Source organism: Salmo salar, chromosome ssa11, assembly GCF_905237065.1.
Source record: "Salmo salar chromosome ssa11, Ssal_v3.1, whole genome shotgun sequence".
In the NCBI taxonomy this organism is placed as follows: domain Eukaryota; kingdom Metazoa; phylum Chordata; class Actinopteri; order Salmoniformes; family Salmonidae; genus Salmo; species Salmo salar.
This window is the reverse complement of record NC_059452.1, coordinates 69814162-69836167: the sequence shown is the minus strand read 5'-3', so window position 1 is coordinate 69836167 and position 22006 is coordinate 69814162. Positions and strand designations below refer to the sequence as shown.

The following is a 22006-nucleotide window of genomic DNA, read 5'->3' as shown; positions in this document are numbered from 1 at the left end:
AAACAATTTCTCGCACAGATTTAACAACGGGGGAACTCCTTCCAGTCAATGCTTACACCAATCCTATGCTTTTAAAATCCATGAAGGGGAGTGTCCAAGTGCACACTTCTGGAAAAGAGTGTAGTATCAGGACAGAGCCAGTGTCTACTGACCTGTAGACAATGTTCCTCTGGTGGAGGTGGTGGAGACCACAGCAGACCTCAGCAGCGTAGAACTGGACCCTGGCCGGCTCCAGGCCTGGAGGACCAATGTTATAGATGTGGAACCGCAGGTCTCCTCCGTTCATTATGCTTAGCACCAGACAAAGAGATTGTTTGGTCTCATACGCATATGCCAGACTCACCTAGAGATAGAGTTATAGGAGGATGGAGGGGAAGAGAGGACATAGAGAGACAAAAAGAAAAGAGGGGATGAGAGAAAAGGATGGAAAGAAAGAGAAGAGGATGGAGAGAGAGAGAGAGAGTCCGATTGTGTGAAGAACCCTACCACAAATCTGCTGTTGAGCTTTTCCAGTATCTGTTTCTCGTTGAGGGCCATGGCCTCTCCTCTCCTCTTCTTCATGTGAGTCTTCTCCAGCTTCTTACACGCATACATCTTCCCAGAGGCTCGCACCTGGCATGCCCACACCTGGGGGAGAGGGGAGGAAGGGAGAAAAGGATGGGGAGGCGGAGATTGTGTGAGCTGAATCCTCACTATCAAAATTGTAGTTAATAATTTGCATCTCAAGTTGGATTTGGGCTCTATGTTTTCAGAGTTTTGATTTCGCTCCAAAACTTTGTGAAAACATGTTTGTTTTGTAGTGAAAGAAGCCTAACCTCCCCGAAGCCTCCCTTGCCCAGCATCCTGTACTGTCTGAAGGTGTGTTTGGTAACGGGCTGTCTGGGGGGAGAGAAATACACATTTAGTGGCTGGGGGGACATATCTCACTTAGTTTGATTACTCAGTCAAACACACACCCGTCCATATGCACTGACCTCTCTACCATCTTCCACTGCAGAAAACGCTCAAAGTACATGCTCTGCAGGTACTGAAGGAAGGGGTCACCGCTCAGGTACTCATGGAGGTCACTGTAATCACACAGTGAAAGAAGGGTGAATTAATTCCCAGAACAAACATTTACTCACATGTGTTGGGTAAGATAGTGGAGGGAAGGGTGAGAGCAACATGGGGAAGGTTGGAGTAAGAGGGAGGTCAGGGTTTAGACATCTGTGGTTAGGATAAGGGTCAGACTCACTCTGTGCAGTCAATGAAGATGTCTCTACCGTGCCACACCTCCAGACTCTCTCTGCACCTCTTACCATAGCTCTCCACAACCTGTACACACTCAGATGACTGGCAGGAGAACATACACACAGTTATTTAGCACAAATCTAAAGTGAGAAATCAACCTTTAGTGTGTTTGTGTGTGTGTGTGTGTGTGTGTGTGTGTGTGTGTGTGTGTGTGTGTGTGTGTGTGTGTGTGTGTGTGTGTGTGTGTGTGTGTGTGTAAAGACGGTACCTGTCTACTGAGGAACCTGTTAATGATTTGCATTCCAAAACTCTTCCTATCTTCATCTGATTGCACCTCATACTCCCCCTGGAAAAATTCAAAGACATCTGCACTTGTGATTCCTGTTTTGTCAACATGAATTTTGAAGATCCCTGTCTAGTATCTGTCACTGATCGCTTGATCGTTCTTCATGAACGACCCAGGTCACTAAATCTCAGCATGCCATTGAGTCCAGGCCAATAAGGAAATACATTAGAGATATGAATAACAGAGTTATTTATAACCCAGTAGACTTAACTCGTAATCTGCATACTGTAACATACTTTACATTTCAAACAAAGTTATCATATTAGAACTCTTTCCTGGCCGTGCGCCCAAAACACACACCCTTCGGAAATATGGCATCACTTTGCTATGACACAGGTCTTTCAGCAGAGTGTACTTTAACATCAGCTCGCAGCATTCAGTCGGATCATCTCCCCCAAAATGGACCATACCACCTCCTTCATAGTGAATAAGGCCTATATAGTGGATCATACCATTTTGTCCAGTAGGGAGTTGCAGTGCCGTAGCTCAGGTTTGCTCTGACAGAAGAGACAGAATAGTTGTCTGCCAATAGGCTGCTTCACACACAGACTGGAGTAGTCTCTCGCTGAAACAAACACATTACAAACATACAGTATTCCAAATACAAAACTTGCACTCACACATGCACATAGACACACATACACACCAGGGTTGTGCTCAATTCAGAATTGAATTGAGAATGCGTCGTAAATCATTTTGAATTGAAGTAGTGAACACGATACAGAATTCCAATTGAAATTGGTATTAAAGGCAATAGAACTGAATTCAGTGAAATTAATTGAAATTCAAATGCCTCTTCTATTGTATATTAGGTGTAGTCTATACAAATATACATATTGTACATAAAACATCAACCATGTCGTTATATACAGTTGAAGTCGGAAGTTTACATACAGTTAGATTGGAGTCATTAAAACTCGTTTTTCAACCAATCCACAAATTTCTTGTTAACAAACTATAGTTTTGGCAAGTCGGTTAGGACATCTACTTTGTACATGACACAAGTAATTTTTCCAACAATTGTTTACAGACAGATTATTTCACTTATAAATCACTGTATCACAATTCCAGTGGGTCAGAAGTTTACATACACTAAGTTGACTGTGCCTTTAAACAGCTTGGAAAATTCCAGAAAATTATGTTATGGCTTTAGAAGCTTCTGAAAGGCTAATTGACATCATTTGAGTCAATTGGAGGTGTACCTGTGGATGTATTTCAAGGCCTACCTTCAAACTCAGTGCCTCTTTGCTTTACATCATGGGAAAATCAAAAGAAATCAGCCAAGACCTCAGAAAAGAAATTGTAGACCTCCACAAGTCTGGTGCATTCTTGGGAGCAATTTCCAAATGCCTGAAGGTACCACGTTCATCTGTACAAACAATAGTACGCATGTATAAACACCATGGGACCACGAAGCCGTCATACCGCTCAGAAAGGAGATGCGTTCTGTCTCCTAGAGATGAATCTACTTTGGTGTGAAAAGTACAAATCAATCCCAGAACAACAGCAAAGGACCTTGTGAAGATGCTGGAGGAAACAGGTACAAAAGTATCTATATCCACACTAAAACGAGTCCTATATCGACATAACCTGAAAGGCTGCTCAGCAAGGAAGAAGCCACTGCTCCAAAACCGCCATAAAAAAGCCAGACTACGGTTTGCAACTGCACATGGGGACAAATATCACACTTTTTGGTCTGATGAAACAAAAATAGAACTGTTTGGCCATAATGACAATCGTTATGTTTGGAGGAAAAAGGGGGAGGCTTACAAGCCGAAGAACAACATCCCACCGTGAAGCACGGGGGTGGCAGCATCATGTTGTGGGGGTGCTTTGCTGCAGGAGGGACTGGTACACTTCACAAAATAGACGGCATCATGAGGCAGGACAATTATGTGGATATATTGAAGCAACATCTCAAGACATCAGTCAGGAAGTTAAAGCTTGGTCACAAATGGGTCTTCCAAATGGACAATGACCCCAAGAATACTTCCAAAGTTGTGGCAAAATGGCTTAAGGACAACAAAGTCAAGGTATTGGAGTGGCCATCACAAAGCCCTGACCTCAATCCCATAGAATATTTGTGGGCAGAACTGACAAAGCGTGTGCGAGCAAGGGGGCCTACAAACCTGACTCTGTTACACCAGTTCTGTCAGGAGGACTGGGCCAAAATTCACCCAACTTATTGTGGGAAGCTTGTGGAAGGCTACTCAAAACGTTTGACCCAAGTTAAACAATTTAAAGGCAATGCTACCAAATACTAATTGAGTTTAAGTAAACTTCTGACCCACTGGGAAAGTGATGAAAGAAATAAAAGCTGAAATAAATAATTCTCTCTACTATTATTCTGACATTTCACATTCTTAAAATAAAGTGGTGATTCTAACTGACCTAAGACAGGGACTTTTTAATAGGATTAAATGTCAGTAATTGTGAAAAACTGAGTTGAAATGTATTTGGCTAAGGTGTATGTAAACTTCCGACTTCAACTGTACATGCGTATGAAATATTGTTGAAACAATAGATTTTCAGGACAAAACCTTAAAATGTATGATCAAGGAAAACAAAACCTGCATGTGAATTTTCTAAGTTATTTTTTTTCAGTAATCACTTCAATATGGGAAAAATAATACATTTCCCAGAATGCATTCGTTTAACCCTCAAGTTGACCCTGAGGCCTTACATTTATTTTCCAAACAAATGAAATGGTTGGTGGAAATATAATTGGCTATTATTAAGTTTCAAAGAGCATATGAACATTGTTTCCAGAGAAAAGTTAGATATTCTTTGTTATCTGGAAGTGTGACCTGTCAGATTCAATGAAACTCTCATGTTCAACGATTGAGTGGAATTTCTTTGAATTGAACCAAATTAAATTCTACTTCCTGATATTCATATTCAAATTCTACATCCTGTTGGGTGTGGTAAATTCAATTCAAATTTCAACTCATGAGTTGAATGGGAGCCAATTCCAAAATGATGAACGGAGCACAGCCCTGATATATATATATATATATATATATACACACACACACACAAACACACACTGACCGATGGTGTTGCCCAGCTCCATACACTGGCTGATGTGAGGGAAGCGCAGCATCTTTTTCCATTTCCGACTCCTGCCTTTTCCTCCTCCACCTGGAGAGAGATGCAATAGGGTAGAGAAGAATGAGAAGACATTTGATATTACAGCTGAGCTGTCATAGCATACTGTTTTTCTTACCCAAAAGCATGTGAGTTCATTCAACCCTTTGGGTTATGTATTGTGTGTGATATGTTAGCAGGGGGCTTCAGAAATAAAATAAATAGATAAACAATATCAGCAGTAAGACCAAGACATCTCATATTTGATAACTGGACCGATTCAGGCTTCTAGTTGAGCAGTTACAACCTTAACCTGAAGGTCTTTGCTCTGTTTACCTTTTCGTTCACCTCAACACACTGGAAATAGATTACTATCAGTCTGTCAACAACAGCCTTCCAGTGTGTGTGTGTGTATAGTTGTTCGTTGTCAATCAGGTTCCAGCCCTGGCATCCATCCACTCCAAAAGAGAGATCTATAAATAGGTCTAGGAGCAGGAACAAAGCCTATGAGCCCACATACAGTAGCACTGCATCCTACACACACACACACACACACACACACACACACACGTTTGTTTTACAATTCTTGTGGGGACCAAATCATTGATTCCCATTCAAAATCCTATTTTTCCTAACCCTAACCTTAACCCCTAACCCTAATTCTAACACTAATTGTAAACCAAACCCTAAACTTAACCCCTAAGCCTAAAATAGCCTTTTTCTTTGTGGGGACCAGCAAAATGTCCCCACTTGTCTGAAGTTGTCCGAAATTTCTGGTCCCCACAAGGATAGTAAAAAAAAAAAAAAAACACACACATACTCACAGTGCAAAAAAATAGCCGTTTCCTGCCCTACAGGTGTCCCCTACTGATGATGTCAATGACAGATAGAATCTAGAGAGGAGTCCAACCTGTTTTGTGACCTCACGCAAAATCCCAACATTAACGTCTCACAGAATGGACAAACAAAATATAAATTCAACTTTTGATGCGTGTGCCTACCACAGGAGGTTGGTGGCACCTTAGTTGGGGAGGACAGGCTCGTGGTAATGAGCCATCCTCCCCTCAACAGCCTCCACTGGTGTCTACAGTACTCCTTGGGGAGGGTATACCCAAAAAAAGCCAATAAGAAACGTTATGTATGTTACATGAAATGGACAAACTTTTTTGGGCAGACTGAACATATAAGCAAAAGTCTGAGTTTGTAGATCTTAGGTCAAAATATGCATTGTCAGTTGGAAGGAAAGGCTTGGTGAAACACAAAAACAATAATTAAAAGAAATGTGTCATTTCCATTAGTACTTTATAGAGGAAAAAAACAACCGCTTTGGATGTTACAGAGTCTGAATTAGACATTCAAATCTTTAAAATGTCTTGATCAAAATCTATCACAACACATTTGTTGTCATTTAGGCTGTTTTTAAAAAGTCCTGTAGAAGGCATATTATATTAGGATTGCATACTTAACATGTAGCCTGGATAATATATGGCCAGGCACCACACCCTAATAGGTCATTTTTTTCCTCTTGATGTATTTATAAATGTACCTTTACCAGTTAAATAAAACATTTTGAAATATTTAAATGTTTCTGAAATATTGTCACAAAGCATGCAAATAAGACCATAGACGTGCCTATACTGCCAATCCACTTTTCTGGACACTGGACGAAGTCAGTATATTTTGAAAAGGACACTTATCTTTCTATCTAAAAAACAGTACTGCCATATATGACAAATGTATTTCAGCATATATTTTCCAAGAGAATCTTAGCTAGAACCCATAATTTTCAAGATATCAACAATTGCTTCAGTAAAAGTCTGAAGAACACAGTGCATTCGGGAAGTATTTAGACCCCTTGACTTTTTCCAAATTTTGTTAAGTCACAACATTATTCTAAATTTGATTAAATAATTTTTTTCCCTCATCAATCTACACACAATACCCAATAATGACAAAGCAAAAACAGGTTTTTAGATTTTTTTGCAAATGTATTAACAGTAAAAAACAGAAATACCTTATTTACATAAGTATTCAGACCCTTTGCTATGAGACTCAAAATTGAGCTCAGGTGCATCCTGTTTTCATTGATCATCCTTGAGATATTTCTACAACGTGATTGAAGTCCACCTGTGGTAAATTCAATTGATTGGACATGATTTGGAAAGGCACACACCTGTCTATATAAGGTCCCACAGTTAACAGTGCATGTCTGAGCAAAAACGAAGCCATAAGGTGAAAGGAATTGTCCATAGAGCTCCAAGACAGGATTGTGCCAAGGCACAGATCTGGAGAATGTTACCAAAAAATATCTGCAGCATTGAAGGTCCCCAAGAACACAGTGGCCTCCATTAATCTTAAATGAAAGAAGTTTGGAAGCACCAAGACTCTTCCTAGTGCTGGCCGCCCAGCCAAACTGAGCAATCAGGGAGAAGGGCCTTGGTCAGGGAGGTGACCAAGAATCTGATGGTCACTCTGGCAGAGCTCCAGAGTTCCTCTGTGGAGATGGGAGAACCTTCCAGAATGAATACCATCTCTGCAGCACTCCAACAATCAGGCCTTCATGGTAGAGTGTCCAGATGGAAGTCACTCCTCAGTAAAAGGCACATGACAGCCCGCTTGGAGTTTACCAAAAGGCACCTAAAGATTCTCAGACCATGAGAAACAAGATTATCTGGTCTGATGAAGCCAAGATTGAACTCTTTGGCCTGAATGCCAAGCGTCACATCTGGAGGAAACCTGGTACGGTCTGAATACTTATGTAAATGTGATATTTCAGTTTAAATTCTTTCAGAATTTTGCAAAAATTCATAACCTGTTGTCTTTGTCATTATGGGGTTTCGTGTGTAGATTGATGAGGGGTAAAAAACTATTTAATCCATTTTAGAATTAAGGCTGTAAAGTAACAAAATGTGGAAAAGGTCAAGGGGTCTGAATACTTTCCGAATGTACCGTATATCACAGAACAAGCACAAAGCATGTAGTGAATTCACATGCTTCTGAAACTATGATATAATACATACAATACCCATCACATCCAGAACCGTTATGGATGTTACAGATATCAACACGCTGAAAAAGGATACTGACAATGAAAAGAGAGAGAAACCAATGATAGACCATATAAAAACTTAATCAAAGTTCGCTTACAGAGAAAGTTTCAAGAGGATCTGATGTAAGATGCATGTTTTACAAAAGCCTTTCCTAAAAAACGTTATGAATGTTCCATTGCCTCTCCCAGTCCCCCCCCTCCCCATCTTTACACGGCTGTAGAACACGCAAACAAAACTCAAGACGCTTCAGTTTGGCCTGTACTGGTTGAGGCTTTTACTTCTGGCCTGTACTTCTCATCTTCATTACCAATACTATGGTATAGCTGTAAGTGGGAGGGTTTGTGACCCCTTTCTCAAAGCCATGAAATATGATTGATGCAATTTCCAACTTCAACTTTTTTTAAACGCCTAAACCTTTTTTCAAAGCCTGAACTCCAACATATAGACCTTAAGGCCAGGAACCACACCCCTCATCTTTATCAAGGGATCCAATCATTCTGGACACCACTGTATACAGATATGTTTTACCCATGACCCACAGACAGGTCATTTATTAATAGAAACATCTGTCTTCTACCTGCTTTTACAACAATGACAGAATGTGCATTCATTACATTCTGCTTCTAAAGAATTTGATGAATGCCTTTTGAAGTGCCTCCTCGTTTCTCCTTCAAGGAATGGAGGAAGGTGAGATGCTTTTCTTAAGTATTAGAACAGGCTTTTATATTCCTATTTCTGTGTGTGGGGGGGGGGCTGAGGAAAGCAGAGGAAGTAGTACTGTAGAAAATACCTGCATGTTAATTCTAAGAGATTCCTTCACCACATACATTGTTCCTCAGAAGGGAATAACATTCTCTGGGACCCGTACTCTCAGGTTATGAATTTCTATTGGGCACAAAATCATCTGAAACACAACCAAAATAAACAGCAAATGTATCCAACAAATTTGAAGTCATTGCGTGCTATGAATATGGGACCAAATGCTTAACTTTTGGTCCCCTAAAATGTACAAAAAGTGCTGTAATTTCTAAACGGTTGACCCGATATGTATGAAAATCCCCTCAAATTAAATTCGACATTCTGCACTTTAACCTCATATTCATTGTATATTTTCAAATCCAAAGTGCTGGAGTACAGAGCCCAAAAAAAAAAAAATCTGTCACTGTCCCAATACTTATGGAGCTCACTGTACGGGACATTCATAATAATGTAGTACTAGTCAAAAGTTTGGACACACCTACTCATTCAAGGGTGGCAACTATGAAAAATCTCAAATATAAAATATATTTTGATTTGTTTTGTCACACCCTGATCTATTTCACCTGTCTTTGTGCTTGTAATAAACTTTTGTTACTTTGACACTGTCTGCATCTGGGTCTTCCCTCAAACTTGATAGTACGAACTGGTCATGACTGACCAAGCAGACTTGGACCAGCTCCGCAACACCTTCTCCTTCCAAGGAGCCACCATTGGAAGGCACGAGGTGTTGCTTCGTGGTCTTATGGAAGGGTTCCAGACATTGGACTGAACGCCATGACCGCGTGTTGAACACATTGCTGGAGCAATTCCGTGGGTTTTCTGTTAGACAGCCTACCACGACGGTAACCTCCCAGCCCCTCAGTACTTCCCCCGGAACGCTTCGATGGAGGGTCGGGCACCTGTCGGTGTTTCTCGCTCAGTGTTCCCTCATCATCGAGCTGCAGCCCTCCTGCTTCCCCTCGGACCGGTTTTCGATACTCCATTGTCCGGGAGGGAGGCTGCCTGGAAGTTACTCCCGCAGTGTGGCAAACTTAGCAGTGGATTTCCGCACGTTGGCAGCTGAGAGTGCCTGGAATCCGGAAGCACTGTTTCGACACGTTCCTGCACGGAGTATCGGAGGAAGCAAAGGATGAGCTTGCAGCTCGGGAACTACCGACTCTGGGGCCGATGAGAGCTTTATGGACACTACCCTGGCGTCCGAGTTGAACATCCCCACTCAGCCCCTCTCCATTCCCATGGACGTTAGAGTGCTGGACAGCCGCTCTATAGGCCGGGTCACCCACAATACCACCTCCATCAACCAATCTGTGTCAGGGAACAACAGCGAGACAATCCAATTCCTGCTCATTAACCTGTCTGGGGTATGTGGGATGTTACCGTCCCACCTGCGGGACACACTGCCAACAGCCAGTGAAATAGCAGGGCGCCAAATTGAAAACAACAAAAATCTCATAATTCAAATTTCTCAAACATACAACTATTTGACACCATTTTAAAGATAAACTTCTTGTTAATCCAACCACATTGTCCGATTTCAAAAAGGCTTTATGGCGAAAGCAAATCATTAGATTATGTTAGGACAGCACCTATACAAGAAAAACCACACAGCCATTTTCCAAGCAAGGAGAGGCGTCACAAAAACCAGAAGTACAGCTAAAATTAATCACTAACCTTTGATGATCTTCATCAGATGGCACTCATAGGACTTCATGTTACACAATACATGTATGTTTTGCTCAATAAAGTTCATATTTATATCCAAAACCCCCATTTTACATTGGCGTGTAATGTTCAGAAATGTTTTGCCTCCCAAAACTTCCGGTGAATGAGCACATCAATTTACAGAAATACTCATCATAAACTTTGATAAAATATTAAACTGTTATTCAAAGAATTATAGATAAAGTCCATATATATGTCCAAATACCTCCTTTTTGTTAGCGCGTTCGGTCGAGTACTCCAAATGCGCTGTGCTCGCGCATTAAGTTCAGACGAAAAGTCTAAAAAGTTATATTACAGTTCGTAGAAACATGTCAAACGATGTATAGAATCAATCTTTAGGAAGTTTTTATCATAAATCTTCCATAATATTCCAACTGGATGATTCCTTTGTCTTCAGAAATGAAAAGGTACACAGCTAACTCTCACGTGAGTGCACGTCACTGAGCTCATGTCATTTTCTCTGTCATCTATTTCCAGGAGCTCTTATTCTCTCCCTATTCACAGTAGAAGCATGAAACAACGTTCTAAAGACTGTTGACATCTAGTGGAAGCCTTAGGAAGTGCAAAATGAACCCTAAGTCACTTTATACTGTATAGGCAGTCACTTGAAAAACTACAAACCTCAGATTTCCACACTTCTTGGTTGGATTTTTCTCAGGTTTTTGCCTGCCATGTGAGTTCTGTTATACACAGACATCATTCAAACAGTTTTAGAAACGTCAGAGTGTTTTCTATCCAAATCTACTAATATATGCATATCCTACCTTCTGAGCCTGAGTAGCAGGCAGTTTACTACGGGCACGTCTTTCATCCGGACATCAAAATACTGCCCCCTACCCTAGAGAAGTTAAGTCTCCTCAGGTTCCCGTGATGTTAGGATTCTCTTGGCTCCAGCGACACAATCCCCTTATTGACTGATCTGCTCCCAAGGTTCCGTTCACGTGGTCCCCAGCTGCTAACAGGGCGTTTCGGGATCTCAAACACGGTTTCACCACAGCTCCCATCTTGGTTCATCCTGACCCATCCCGCCAGTTCGTAGTGGAGGACAATGCTTCGGATGTTGGAGTGGGGGCTGTCCTGTCCCAGTATTCTGCCCTGGACCTCAAGTTACATCCCTGCGCCACCTTCTCCCATCGCCTCTACGCCATGGAGAGGAACTACGATGTGGGGAATCGTGAGCTCCTCACGGTGAAGATGGCGTTGGAGGAGTGGAGGCACTGGCTGGAAGGGGGTGGAACATCCATTCATTGTGTGGACCTGGACAAGAACCTTGAATATCTCCGCCCCGCCAAGCATCTCAATTCCAGGAAAGCTAGTGGCGCCCTGCTTTTCTCCCAGTTCAACTTCTCCCTCTCATACCGACTGGGATCCAAGAATGTCAAGCCGGATGCTCTGTCACGCCACTATAGACCCACGGCTACAACCCCAGAACCCGAGACCATCCTTCCCACCTCATGCCTGGCGATTGCAATCAGCTGGGGAATAGGGAAGCAGGTTTGTGAGGCTCAGCATTCCCAGCAGAACCCTGGGGGAGGCCCAGATAACCGAATGTTTGTTCCTGACGTGGTCTGCTCCTCGGTCCTGGAGTGGGCCCACTCCTCCAGGCTTGCCTGCCACCCGGGCTCCCGTCAAACCCTGGCCTTTGTGCGACAATGCTTTTAGTGGCCATGACGTCGCTGCATTCGTCGCCGCATGCACGATCTGTGCGCAGGACAAGACTCCTCGGCAAGCTCCGGCTGGTTTCCTTCAACCTTAGCCTGTCCCTCACCGTCCCTGGTCTCACATATCCCTGGACTTTGTCACGGGTCTCCTCCCGTCTGATGGCAACATCGCCATTCTGACAGTAGTTGACCGGTTTTCCAAAACTGCCCACTTCATTCCTCTCCCCAAGCTACCCTCTGCCAAAGAGACGGCCCAGGTCATGGTGCAGCACGTCTTCCGGATCCATGGACTCACATTGGACATGGTCTCCGACTGGGTAGGCTGTCATTGTAAATAAGAATTTGTTCTTAACTGACTTGCCTAGTTAAATAAAGGTTAAATAAAAAAATTATAATAATTCTCGTCCCGGTTCTGGAAGGCGTTCGGCACACTCATTGGGTCGTCGGCCAGCATGTCCTCCGGGTTCCATCCCTAGTCCAACGGCCAGTCGGAGCGAGCCAACCAAGACTTGGAGATGACTCTTCACTGCCTGGACTCCACCAACCCCACCACCTGGAGCCAGCAACTAGTGTGGGTCGAATACGCCTGCAACACCTTTCCTTGCTCTGCCACGGGTCTCTCGCCCTTTGAGTGTTCCCTGGGTTATCAAACCCCGCTCTTCCCTGAGCAAGAGCGGGTGGAGTCCCGCAAACTTTCCCCCCGGGTTTATCGGTCCTTTCCCCATCTCCAAGGTCATTAGCCCCTCTGCTGTTCGTCTTCTGTTGGCCCGTACCCTCCTTATACATCCACCTTTTCATGTGTCTAGAATCAAACCCATGTCTCACAGCCCTTTGTCTTCTGTTTTCAGGCTCACCCCTCTCCCCCGTCTCATTGACGGCCAATCGGTGTACACGGTGAGGCGTCTCCTGAATGTTCGACCTCGGGACAGGAGATTCCAGAACCTGGTTGACTGGGAGGGTTATGGCCGGAGGAGAGGTGCTGGGTCCTCGCTAGGGACATCCTGGACCCAGGCCTCATCACTGATTTCCAACGCCGGCATCCTGGTCAACCACTCATGTGCCCAGGTAGAACGCCAGGTGGCGCCCCTAGAGGGGGGTTACTGTCACACCCTGATCTGTTACACCTGTCTTTGTACTTGTCTCCACCCCCCCTCCAGGTGTCGCCCATCTTCCCCATTATCCTCAGTGTATTTATACCTGTGTTCTCTGTTTGTGTGTTGCCAGTTTGTTTTGTTCGTCTAGCCTACCAGTATGTTTACCCTTGCTCTTGTCTGTTTCTAGTTCCTGTTTTCCCGGTTTGACCATTCTGCCTGCCCTGACCCTGAGCCTTCCTGCCATTCTGTACCTTGTCACACCACACTGGATTATTGACCTCTGCCTGCCCTGACCCTGAGACTGCCTGCCGTTCTGTACCTTGACCTGTTGTTTTGCCTGCCCCCTGCTCTAGTAATAAACGTTTGTTACTTTGACACTGTCTGCATCTGGATCTTCCCTTAAACAAGATATGTTTAACAATTTTTTTGGTTACTACATGACTTCATATGTGTTATTTCATAGTTTTGATGTCTTCACTATTATTCTACAATGTAGATAATAGTCAAAATAAAGGAAAACCCTTGAATAAGCAGGTGTGTCCAAACTTTTGACTAGTACTGTATATCAGGTTAAGAATAACAAGGGTGCACCGCAATATCCCACAAAGCAGGGCATGGCCTGTAGCCAGTGGCGACGTATTATTCAGGGTCATGTTTAACTAAAAACTAATAATATATAGATTTTTTTTCCTGTTTTGCATGTTATTTTGGTATTAATATATGTCACATATCAGTTTACAAAAGCTGCATACAAACATTTGTCTCTTTTTGCTTTCTTGAGTAAGGCAGCTCCAAAATTCATGTGTTTCAGCCTAGCTCAGTGCTTCTGTGGTGGTGGGGCAGCCAGCGGAAAATATGGTGTGTAGAGGTTGGAAATGTTCTCTAGTTGCGCCGTGATTGGCTCAGTGTTCTGTCACTCATGGGGACACCTCACCGCAAAATCTACAGGTAGAGCTAGAAAATTCAAGCCACTTGGGTGCTGCCATAAACCTACATTAGAAGTGCCCATCCAAGAAGGCTCAAGGTCATTGGCCACAGATAAAATGATGTCAAATCACGTTATATCTACTGTGGCTTTGATTGGACTGACCATCATACTTTCAAAATCTTAGCGAGCAAGCTAGACAAGCAGTCATGCATCAAGTAGGCAATCTACTGGCAAATCTTTTTCAATCCTTGTCATATGAAAATAAATTATCGATAAAACATATCGGTGCCTATCGGCCATTGGACATAAACAAAGTTGGAAATGGCAAATTCAACAATGAGTGCTGAGGCGCCACCGCAGCCCCGGGTTCGATCCCAGGGTGTGTCTCAGCCGGCTGTGACCGGGGACCCATGAGGCGGCGCACAATTGGCCCAGCGTTGTCCGGGTTAGGAGAGGGTTTGGCCGGCCGGGATTTCTTTGTCTCATCATGCTCTAGCGACTGCTTGTGGCGGGCCAGGGGCCTGCAAGCTGACTTCGGTCGTCAGTTCGACAGTGTTTCCTCCGACACATTGGTGCGGCTGGCTTCCGGGTTAAGTGAGCAGTGTGTCAAGAAGAAATCCGTAGGGGAGTTGCAGCGATAAGACAAGATCATAACTACCAATTGGATATTTAAAAAAGGGGGGTAATGCCATGGGCCAGAAAAGTTTTAATATATTGGCCATGCTGTCAATCCAGCATGACTTCTGCCGCGTTCAAAACAACTGGAAACTCGGATAAAACTAGCTCAGACTGGGAAAATACAGAAAATAATTTTGAACAGTCATCCATCTCGGAATTCCAAGTCAGGATTTCGGGCCTCTTTCTAGAGCCCACAAGAAGGACCGCCGCGCCACCTTCCTGTTCAAGTGAGCACAACACAACAAGGTGAGTCCAAAATTGTCTTGTATGCTGCTGCATAAATTATGTAATATGCCAGGGAAATATGTATACTGAAAGTAATACTAAGTGTATGTTGTGTAGTAAGCTGTTAGTAGCCCAAGTGCCTCACCCTAATAATTTGGTCCCTTTCCTACCTCATAATTTAGCCTACTGTTCTGACTGTTCTTACTGTTAAGATGGCATTGAAGAACACGGTTTACATTCTCCCAACTAATTGTGCTATTTAGTTATTTTTTTGTGTGTTTTGTGTAACTTGTTTTTTAACTTATTGTGTACATAATGTTGCTGCTACCGTCTCTTATGACCGAAAATAACTTCTGGACATCAGAAAAGTGATTACTCACCGCGGACTGGAAGAAACTTTTTCTTTTAACGAGTCCAACAAGAAGGATATCCTGCTTTCCCTGGAACAGGCCCAGATCCACGTCTTTTGCATGAAGAAAAGACGCTGGAAAAGGGGACGCAGATCGGGGATCCTTCTGAGAATCCGGAGGCGAACGAGTAAACTCCCAATGCCTTCCATTCTTCTTGCTAACGTGCAATCATTGGAAAATAAAATTGATGACCTACTATTAAGATTATTCTAACAACGGGACATTAAAAACTGTAACATCTTATGTTTCACCAAGGCATGGCTGAACGAAGATGCGGACAATATAGAGCTAGGTGGATTTTCCATAAACCGGCAGAACAGAGACGCTACCTCTGGTAAGACGAGGGGTGGGGGTGTGTGTCTTTTTGTCAATAACAGCTGGTGCTCTCCCCCACCCTACATTTGGCAAATCTGACCATAATTCTGTCCTCCTGATTCCTGCTTACAAGCAAAAACTAAAGCAGGAAGTACCAGTGACTCGCTCAATACGGAAGTGGACAGACGAGCTAAATGCCTTTTATGCTCGCTTCGAGGCAAGCAACACTGAAGCATGCACGAGAGCACCAGCTGTTCTGGATGACTGTGTGATAATGCTCTCGGTAGCCGATGTGAACAAAACCTTTAAACAGGTCAACATTCACAAAGCCGCTGGGCCAGACGAATTATCAGGACTCAAAGCATGCGCGGACCAACTGTCAAGTGTCTTCACTGACATTTTCAACCTCTTCCTGACCGATCTGTAATACCTACATGTTTCAAGCAGACCACCATAGTCCCTGTGCCCAAGGAAGTGAAGGTAACCTGCCTAAATGATTACTGCCCCGTTGCACTCACGTTGGTAGCCATGAAGTGCTTTGAAAGGCTGGTCATGGCTCACAACAACAGCATCCTCCCGGACACCCTAGACCCACTCCTATTTGCATACCACCCCAACAGATCCCCAGATGACACAATCTCAATTGCACTCCACACTGCCCTTTCTCACCTGGACAAAAAGAACATCTACAGTGAGGGAAAAAAGGTATTTGATCCTCTGCTGATTTTGTATGTTTGCCCACTGAAAAAGAAATGATCAGTCTATAATTTTAATGGTAGGTTTATTTGAACAGTGAGAGACAGAATAACAACAACAAAAATCCAGAAAAACGCATGTCAAAAATGTTATAAATTGATTTGCATTTTAATGAGGGAAATAAGTATTTGACCCCCTCTCAATCAGAAGGATTTCTGGCTCCCAGGTGTCTTTTATACAGGTAACGAGCTGAGATTAGGAGCACACTCTTGAAGGGAGTGCTCCTAATCTCAGTTTGTTACCTGTATAAAAGACACCTGTCCACAGAAGCAATCAATCAATCAGATTCCAAACTCTCCACCATGGCCAAGACCAAAGAGCTCTCCAAGGATGTCAAGGACAAGATTGTAGACCTATACAAGGCTGGAATGGGCTACAAGACCATCGCCAAGCAGCTTGGTGAGAAGGTGACAACAGTTGGTGCGATTATTCGCAAATGGAAGAAACACAAAAGAACTGTCAATCTCCCTCGGCCTGGGGCTCCATGCAAGATCTCACCTCGTGGAGTTGCAATGATCATGAGAACGGTGAGGAATCAGCCCAGAACTACACGGGAGGATCTTGTCAATGATCTCAAGGTAGCTGGGACCATAGTCACCAAGAAAACAATTGGTAACACACTACGCCGTGAAGGACTGAAATCCTGCAGCGCCCGCAAGGTCCCCCTGCTCAAGAAAGCACATATACATGCCCGTCTGAAGTTTGCCAATGAACATCTGAATGATTCAGAGGACAACTGGGTGAAAGTGTTGTGGTCAGATGAGACCAAAATGGAGCTCTTTGGCATCAACTCAACTCGCTGTGTTTGGAGGAGGAGGAATGCTGCCTATGACCCCAAGAACACCATCCCCACCGTCAAACATGGAGGTGGAAACATTATGCTTTGGGGGTGTTTTTCTGCTAAGGGGACAGGTCCGAGACTCCAAGTTATAGACTGTTTTCTCTGCTACCGCACTGCAAAAGGTACCAGAGCGCCAAGTCTAGGACCAAAAGGCTCCACAACATCTTCTACCCCCAAGCCATTAGACTGCTGAACAAATCACAAAAATCGCCACTGGACAATTTACATTGACCCCACCCACCCCCTTTTGTAGACTGCTGCTACTTGCTGTTTGTTTGTTATCTATGCATAGTCACTTCGCCCCCACCTACATACTGACTCGGTACCGGTAACCCCTGTATGTAGCCTCGTTATTGTTATTCTTATTGTGTTACTTTTTATTATAACATTTTATTTTAGTCTACTTGGTAAATATTTTCATCTTGAACTGCACTGTTGGTTAAGGGCTTGTAAGTAAGAATTTCACAGTAAAGTCTACACTTGTATTCGGCGCATGTGGCAAATAAAGTTTGATTTAATTTGACTTGATGGTGCCCATGTAGCCTATAGACTGTTTTAGAGAAATGTAATCATTGAATATTGTAAGAGCTTTCATTGTCTGCTTATATGCCCCCAAGCCATAAGACTGCTGAACAATTAATCAAATGACCACCTGGAGTATTTACATTGACCCACCCCCCCATTAGTTTTTACACCGCTGCTACTCGCTGTTTATTATCTATGCTTGGTGGGGAAAACAAACTAAAATGTGGGATGCATGCCAACAAAGCCACTACACAACACTAAACAATACATTAATTGCACTATAACGATGACAAACGGTGACCACAAACTGTTCGGGCCTACATAAAGCTGTCCCAGCAGAGTCCCAGCACCTTACCACTGCTACACCTAGCTTTCAACGGAGCCTTGTCTGGCAGCGAAACAGTTCATTCAGCCTCATTTACTGCCTTTTAAAGAATCATAGCTGATATGGCTGACTTGCTTAAACAAATGTGGTTTCTACTTACAATTGAGATGTACAAACTATGGCATAAGGGGACGACAAGCAGATAAGAGGCAAACCGTAGTTTCGATATAGACATTAATGAGCGAGCGACGACGGACGTAGTCAATATAACTATTTGTTCAGCACTTTTGAAATGTACAGCGAGAGAATTCAGAACATGGGCCATTCTTACAGTGTACTCCCTGTACAACAGGTCAGAACCGTACGATAAATAAAGGGGGCCTATAAACAGACAATGAAAGCTCTTACAATATTCGATGATTACATTTCTCTAAAACATATTATAGGCTACATGTGCACCATCAAGTTAGAACAGTAGGTGAAATTAAGAGGTGAAAATAGACTAAATTATTAGGGTGAGGCACATTGAACGCTGTTTGGGTCTTTGTGTCAAAAAGGATACACGTCATATAACACGATTTGACGCGTTAAATAAGCTTTTCATTTGACAGGTCAAATAACACAATTCTATTATAGAAGGTTGTGTGTGCTGAATTTGCATGTGCAAGCCAAACGCCACCACTACTATCAGTAGCACTGTCAAAGCAGCACACCAGCCACGAACGATGTCTTTACAATACCGCGTTGGTGAAAACAGACCAAATTATTAGGGTGAGGCACATGGGCTTACTAACAGCTTACTACACAACATACACTTAGTATTACTTTCTTAGCTACAGTATACATATCTCCCTGGCATCTTACATAATTAATGACGAAGCAAAATACATTTTTGGACTCACGTTGTTGTGATGTGCCTGAACAGGAATGTGGTGGTCCTTTGTGGGCAAATTTTGTCACCAAAGAGAAAGATGCCGGATTTACAATTCTGAGTTGAATGACTGTTCAAAGCGTATTTTCCCAGTTTGAGCTTGTTTATTCCCGACTTCCCAGTTGCAATGCTTGCAGTTAGCCACTGTCCCCGATTCCTTACAAACCATTCATTGTTGAATTTGCGATCTCTAAATTGTTGTGTATGTTTATGAGCGCCGATACATTTTATCTGTATTTTCTCTTAATTATTTATCTTCATATGACAAGGATTAAACAGGATTTGCCAGTAGACTTGATTCATGATGATGACTGCTAGCTAAGATTGTGAAAGTAAGATGTTGACATGACCAGTCCAATCAAAGCTACTGTACATATAATGTGATTTGACGTCATTTCTGTGGTCAATGACCTTGAGCCTTCTTGAAAGGGCACTTGTAATATAACTCTATGACAGTACCCACAGGGCTGAAATGTTGGATGTCTACCCTTACTAAGGACTTAAGCTTGGCGATTGCGTAAGGTCCCCATGAGTGACAGAACACTGAGCCAATCACGGCGCAATGTTCTTATTTTCTGCTAGGCCCACCCCACCACCACAGAAAGCACTGAGCTAGGCTGAAACACTTGCATTTTGAAGCTGCCTTACTCAAGAAAACAAAAAAGAGACCATATATATTATTTGTATTTTTTAAAATTGTTTGCTAAAAATGTGGGTCTCAAAGCCCCACCTGCCCTGAATGACGGGTCGCCACTGGTCACTTTACCCCTACCTACATATACAAATTACCTTCACTAACCTTTACCCCCGCACACTGGCTCAGTACCGGTACCCCCTGTATATAGCCTCATTATTGTTATTTTATTGTGTTACTTTTTCAAATTTTTTACTTTAGTTTATTTGATAAACATTTTCTTAACTCTTTCTTGAACTGCATTGTTGATTAAGGGCTTGTAAGTAAGAATTTCACGGTAAGGTCTACACCTTTTGTATTTGGCGCATGTGACAAAGTTTGATTTGATTTATCCTTCGGTTCTGACTTGGTGTACAGGGAGAATAATGTAAGGACTGCCCATATTCTGAGTCCTGTCACTGTACATTTCAAAAGTGCTGGTCAAATAGATATATTGACTAAATCCGTCCTAGCTCGCTCATTATAATGGCTTAATTCGAAATTATGGATTGCCTCTTTTCCACTCGTCGTTCCCTTATGCCATAGTTTGTACATCTGAATTGTCAGTAGAAACCACATTTGTTTAAACAAGTCAGCCAGATCAGCTATATTTTTTTTTAAAAGCCAGTAAATGAGTCTGAATGAACTGTTTCGCTGCCAGACAAGGCTCCTTCACTTCATCATGTTGAAAAGAAAGCTCTGCTGTTGGGACAGCTTTATGCAGGCCCTATTATGCAGGCCCTAACAGTTTGTGGTCACCTTTATGGTGCAATGAATGTATTGTTTAGTGTTGTGTAGTGGCTTTGCTGGCATGCATAAAAAAATGTTTTTAGTTTGCCCCACCAAGATGTACATGCTAAAATCGCCACTGCCTGTAGCCTACTGTAACCCCCCTACTCATATGTGGCAACACAGCATTGTAACAGAGGGCAACACAAACTGGAATAATGTTGAGCTCTGAAAACAGTACTGCTTGAGTTAGGTGTAAATAGGCTATGTTTTTCTAAACTTCTTAAACTAATATATTGTACAACTAACTGTAGACGCATCAGTACTGACTTCCATGGTTAAATAAAACGAATACATAAAGACAGACATGTTGACAAGTGACAGCTAGAAAAATGTAATTTCCTGAAGAAAATGTTTTCTTGCTTCTGTATGGTAATGGCAGAAGTCGTTTTTCCTATATCTTTCTTACCTTCCCTGGCACGGAGGAGTGCGCTGTTTGCAACCATACCATCTATTTCCATTGTTGCAGAGGGATGCGGTCTGGAACAACTTTCGTTTTTCTCTCCTTTTCCTTATTCAAACCATCCGTCTGCAGTGACAGATTTAACCACCATCCATTCTACAGATGACGCGCATAGCCTGGTTCTCGTTCTCATGTGGAGATAGATTCCATAAATTGTGAAAGTGTTTCTTAACCAAATACCGATCTAAAAACGCAGTAGCCGACCCTACCCTAACATAAACTTGTTTAAAAAGTGGGATAAAGTAGACTAGGCTAAAGCGTTCAATCTGTCAGCGTTTAGGCCTACAGTAACCGACCACACGAATACAGGTGCGCCCAGGTGCACCGGCAGCGGCATCACAGGGGTGGGGTAAGTGCCCCCCCCGTAAATCACATTAAGACCACAAGATGTCACCAATTATTTCCCCAACAATTTCCCTGGCTGCCACTGCTCTTGCTCAATAAAACATTTCCTCTGTTTCATCACAACTTTTGGAGATATTTATATCATTATTTTTTTTAAAGCCTTAAGATAAGTAATCCACTTTTAGCTAATTTACACAGCATTTTATGTTATATAAATTAGCTAGCTATGTTTTTAAGAGAGAACTTTTCAATTGGCATCTCTCCCCCTGTTTTCAGTCACAGGTGGGGGCTGGATTAGGCGTGAGCAGTGCAGACAGGTAGGCTCATAAATTGTTCTCCAATTTTACTGGGGATTGCTTTATTTGTCACCTAGAACCGTGCAATAGCAGAGCATAAGAGAGTTGCCACATCAATGTTACACTGAATTAATGAGTTATTGTTATTAAATGTTATATTCCAATGTTATTTACTGTTATTAGTTATATTCCATTCCAATATTATATTCCAATTAATATTTTTTCATGAATTCATGAAAACAACAATTGAAAACCTTGTGCTCCTGAATTTCCTTTTTAAGACGGCTGAGATTTAGTGCAATTGTACATAATGGATTGTATGGAAAAGGAACAACAAAGAAAGAACAAAGAAAATGAATGTGCATGTGAGTTAAAGAGGGACTTTACATCAAATCTCCTCATAGTGTGGATATCAATGGTGACATGTGCAACACCATTTATCCCCCATATTTTATTTAAATAATTAAAATAAGACAACTAGATTTAGCTTTTAAGTATTACTTACTAAATATTTTCTAAATAAAACTGACTGAATGGATGTTAACACACTTGTGTGA

The 22006-nt window shown here is 42.6% G+C and overlaps 1 protein-coding gene across 1 annotated transcript in view; it reads right to left on the bottom strand.

Moving 5' to 3' along the window:
- Positions 1-21138, bottom strand: part of LOC106562980 (G protein-coupled receptor kinase 5) — a 33539-nt gene extending 12401 nt beyond the window's left edge. The window contains exons 1-9 of the mRNA XM_014128146.2: positions 20755-21138; positions 4628-4717; positions 2029-2141; positions 1499-1576; positions 1235-1332; positions 975-1067; positions 816-879; positions 487-627; positions 153-343 (exon numbers count right to left, since the gene is read on the bottom strand). Of these exons, the coding sequence (XP_013983621.1) occupies positions 153-343; positions 487-627; positions 816-879; positions 975-1067; positions 1235-1332; positions 1499-1576; positions 2029-2141; positions 4628-4717; positions 20755-20806 (920 nt within the window). The 5' untranslated portion in view covers positions 20807-21138. The remainder of the gene's footprint in view (positions 1-152; positions 344-486; positions 628-815; positions 880-974; positions 1068-1234; positions 1333-1498; positions 1577-2028; positions 2142-4627; positions 4718-20754) is intronic.
- Between the last annotated feature and the right edge of the window lie 868 nt (positions 21139-22006).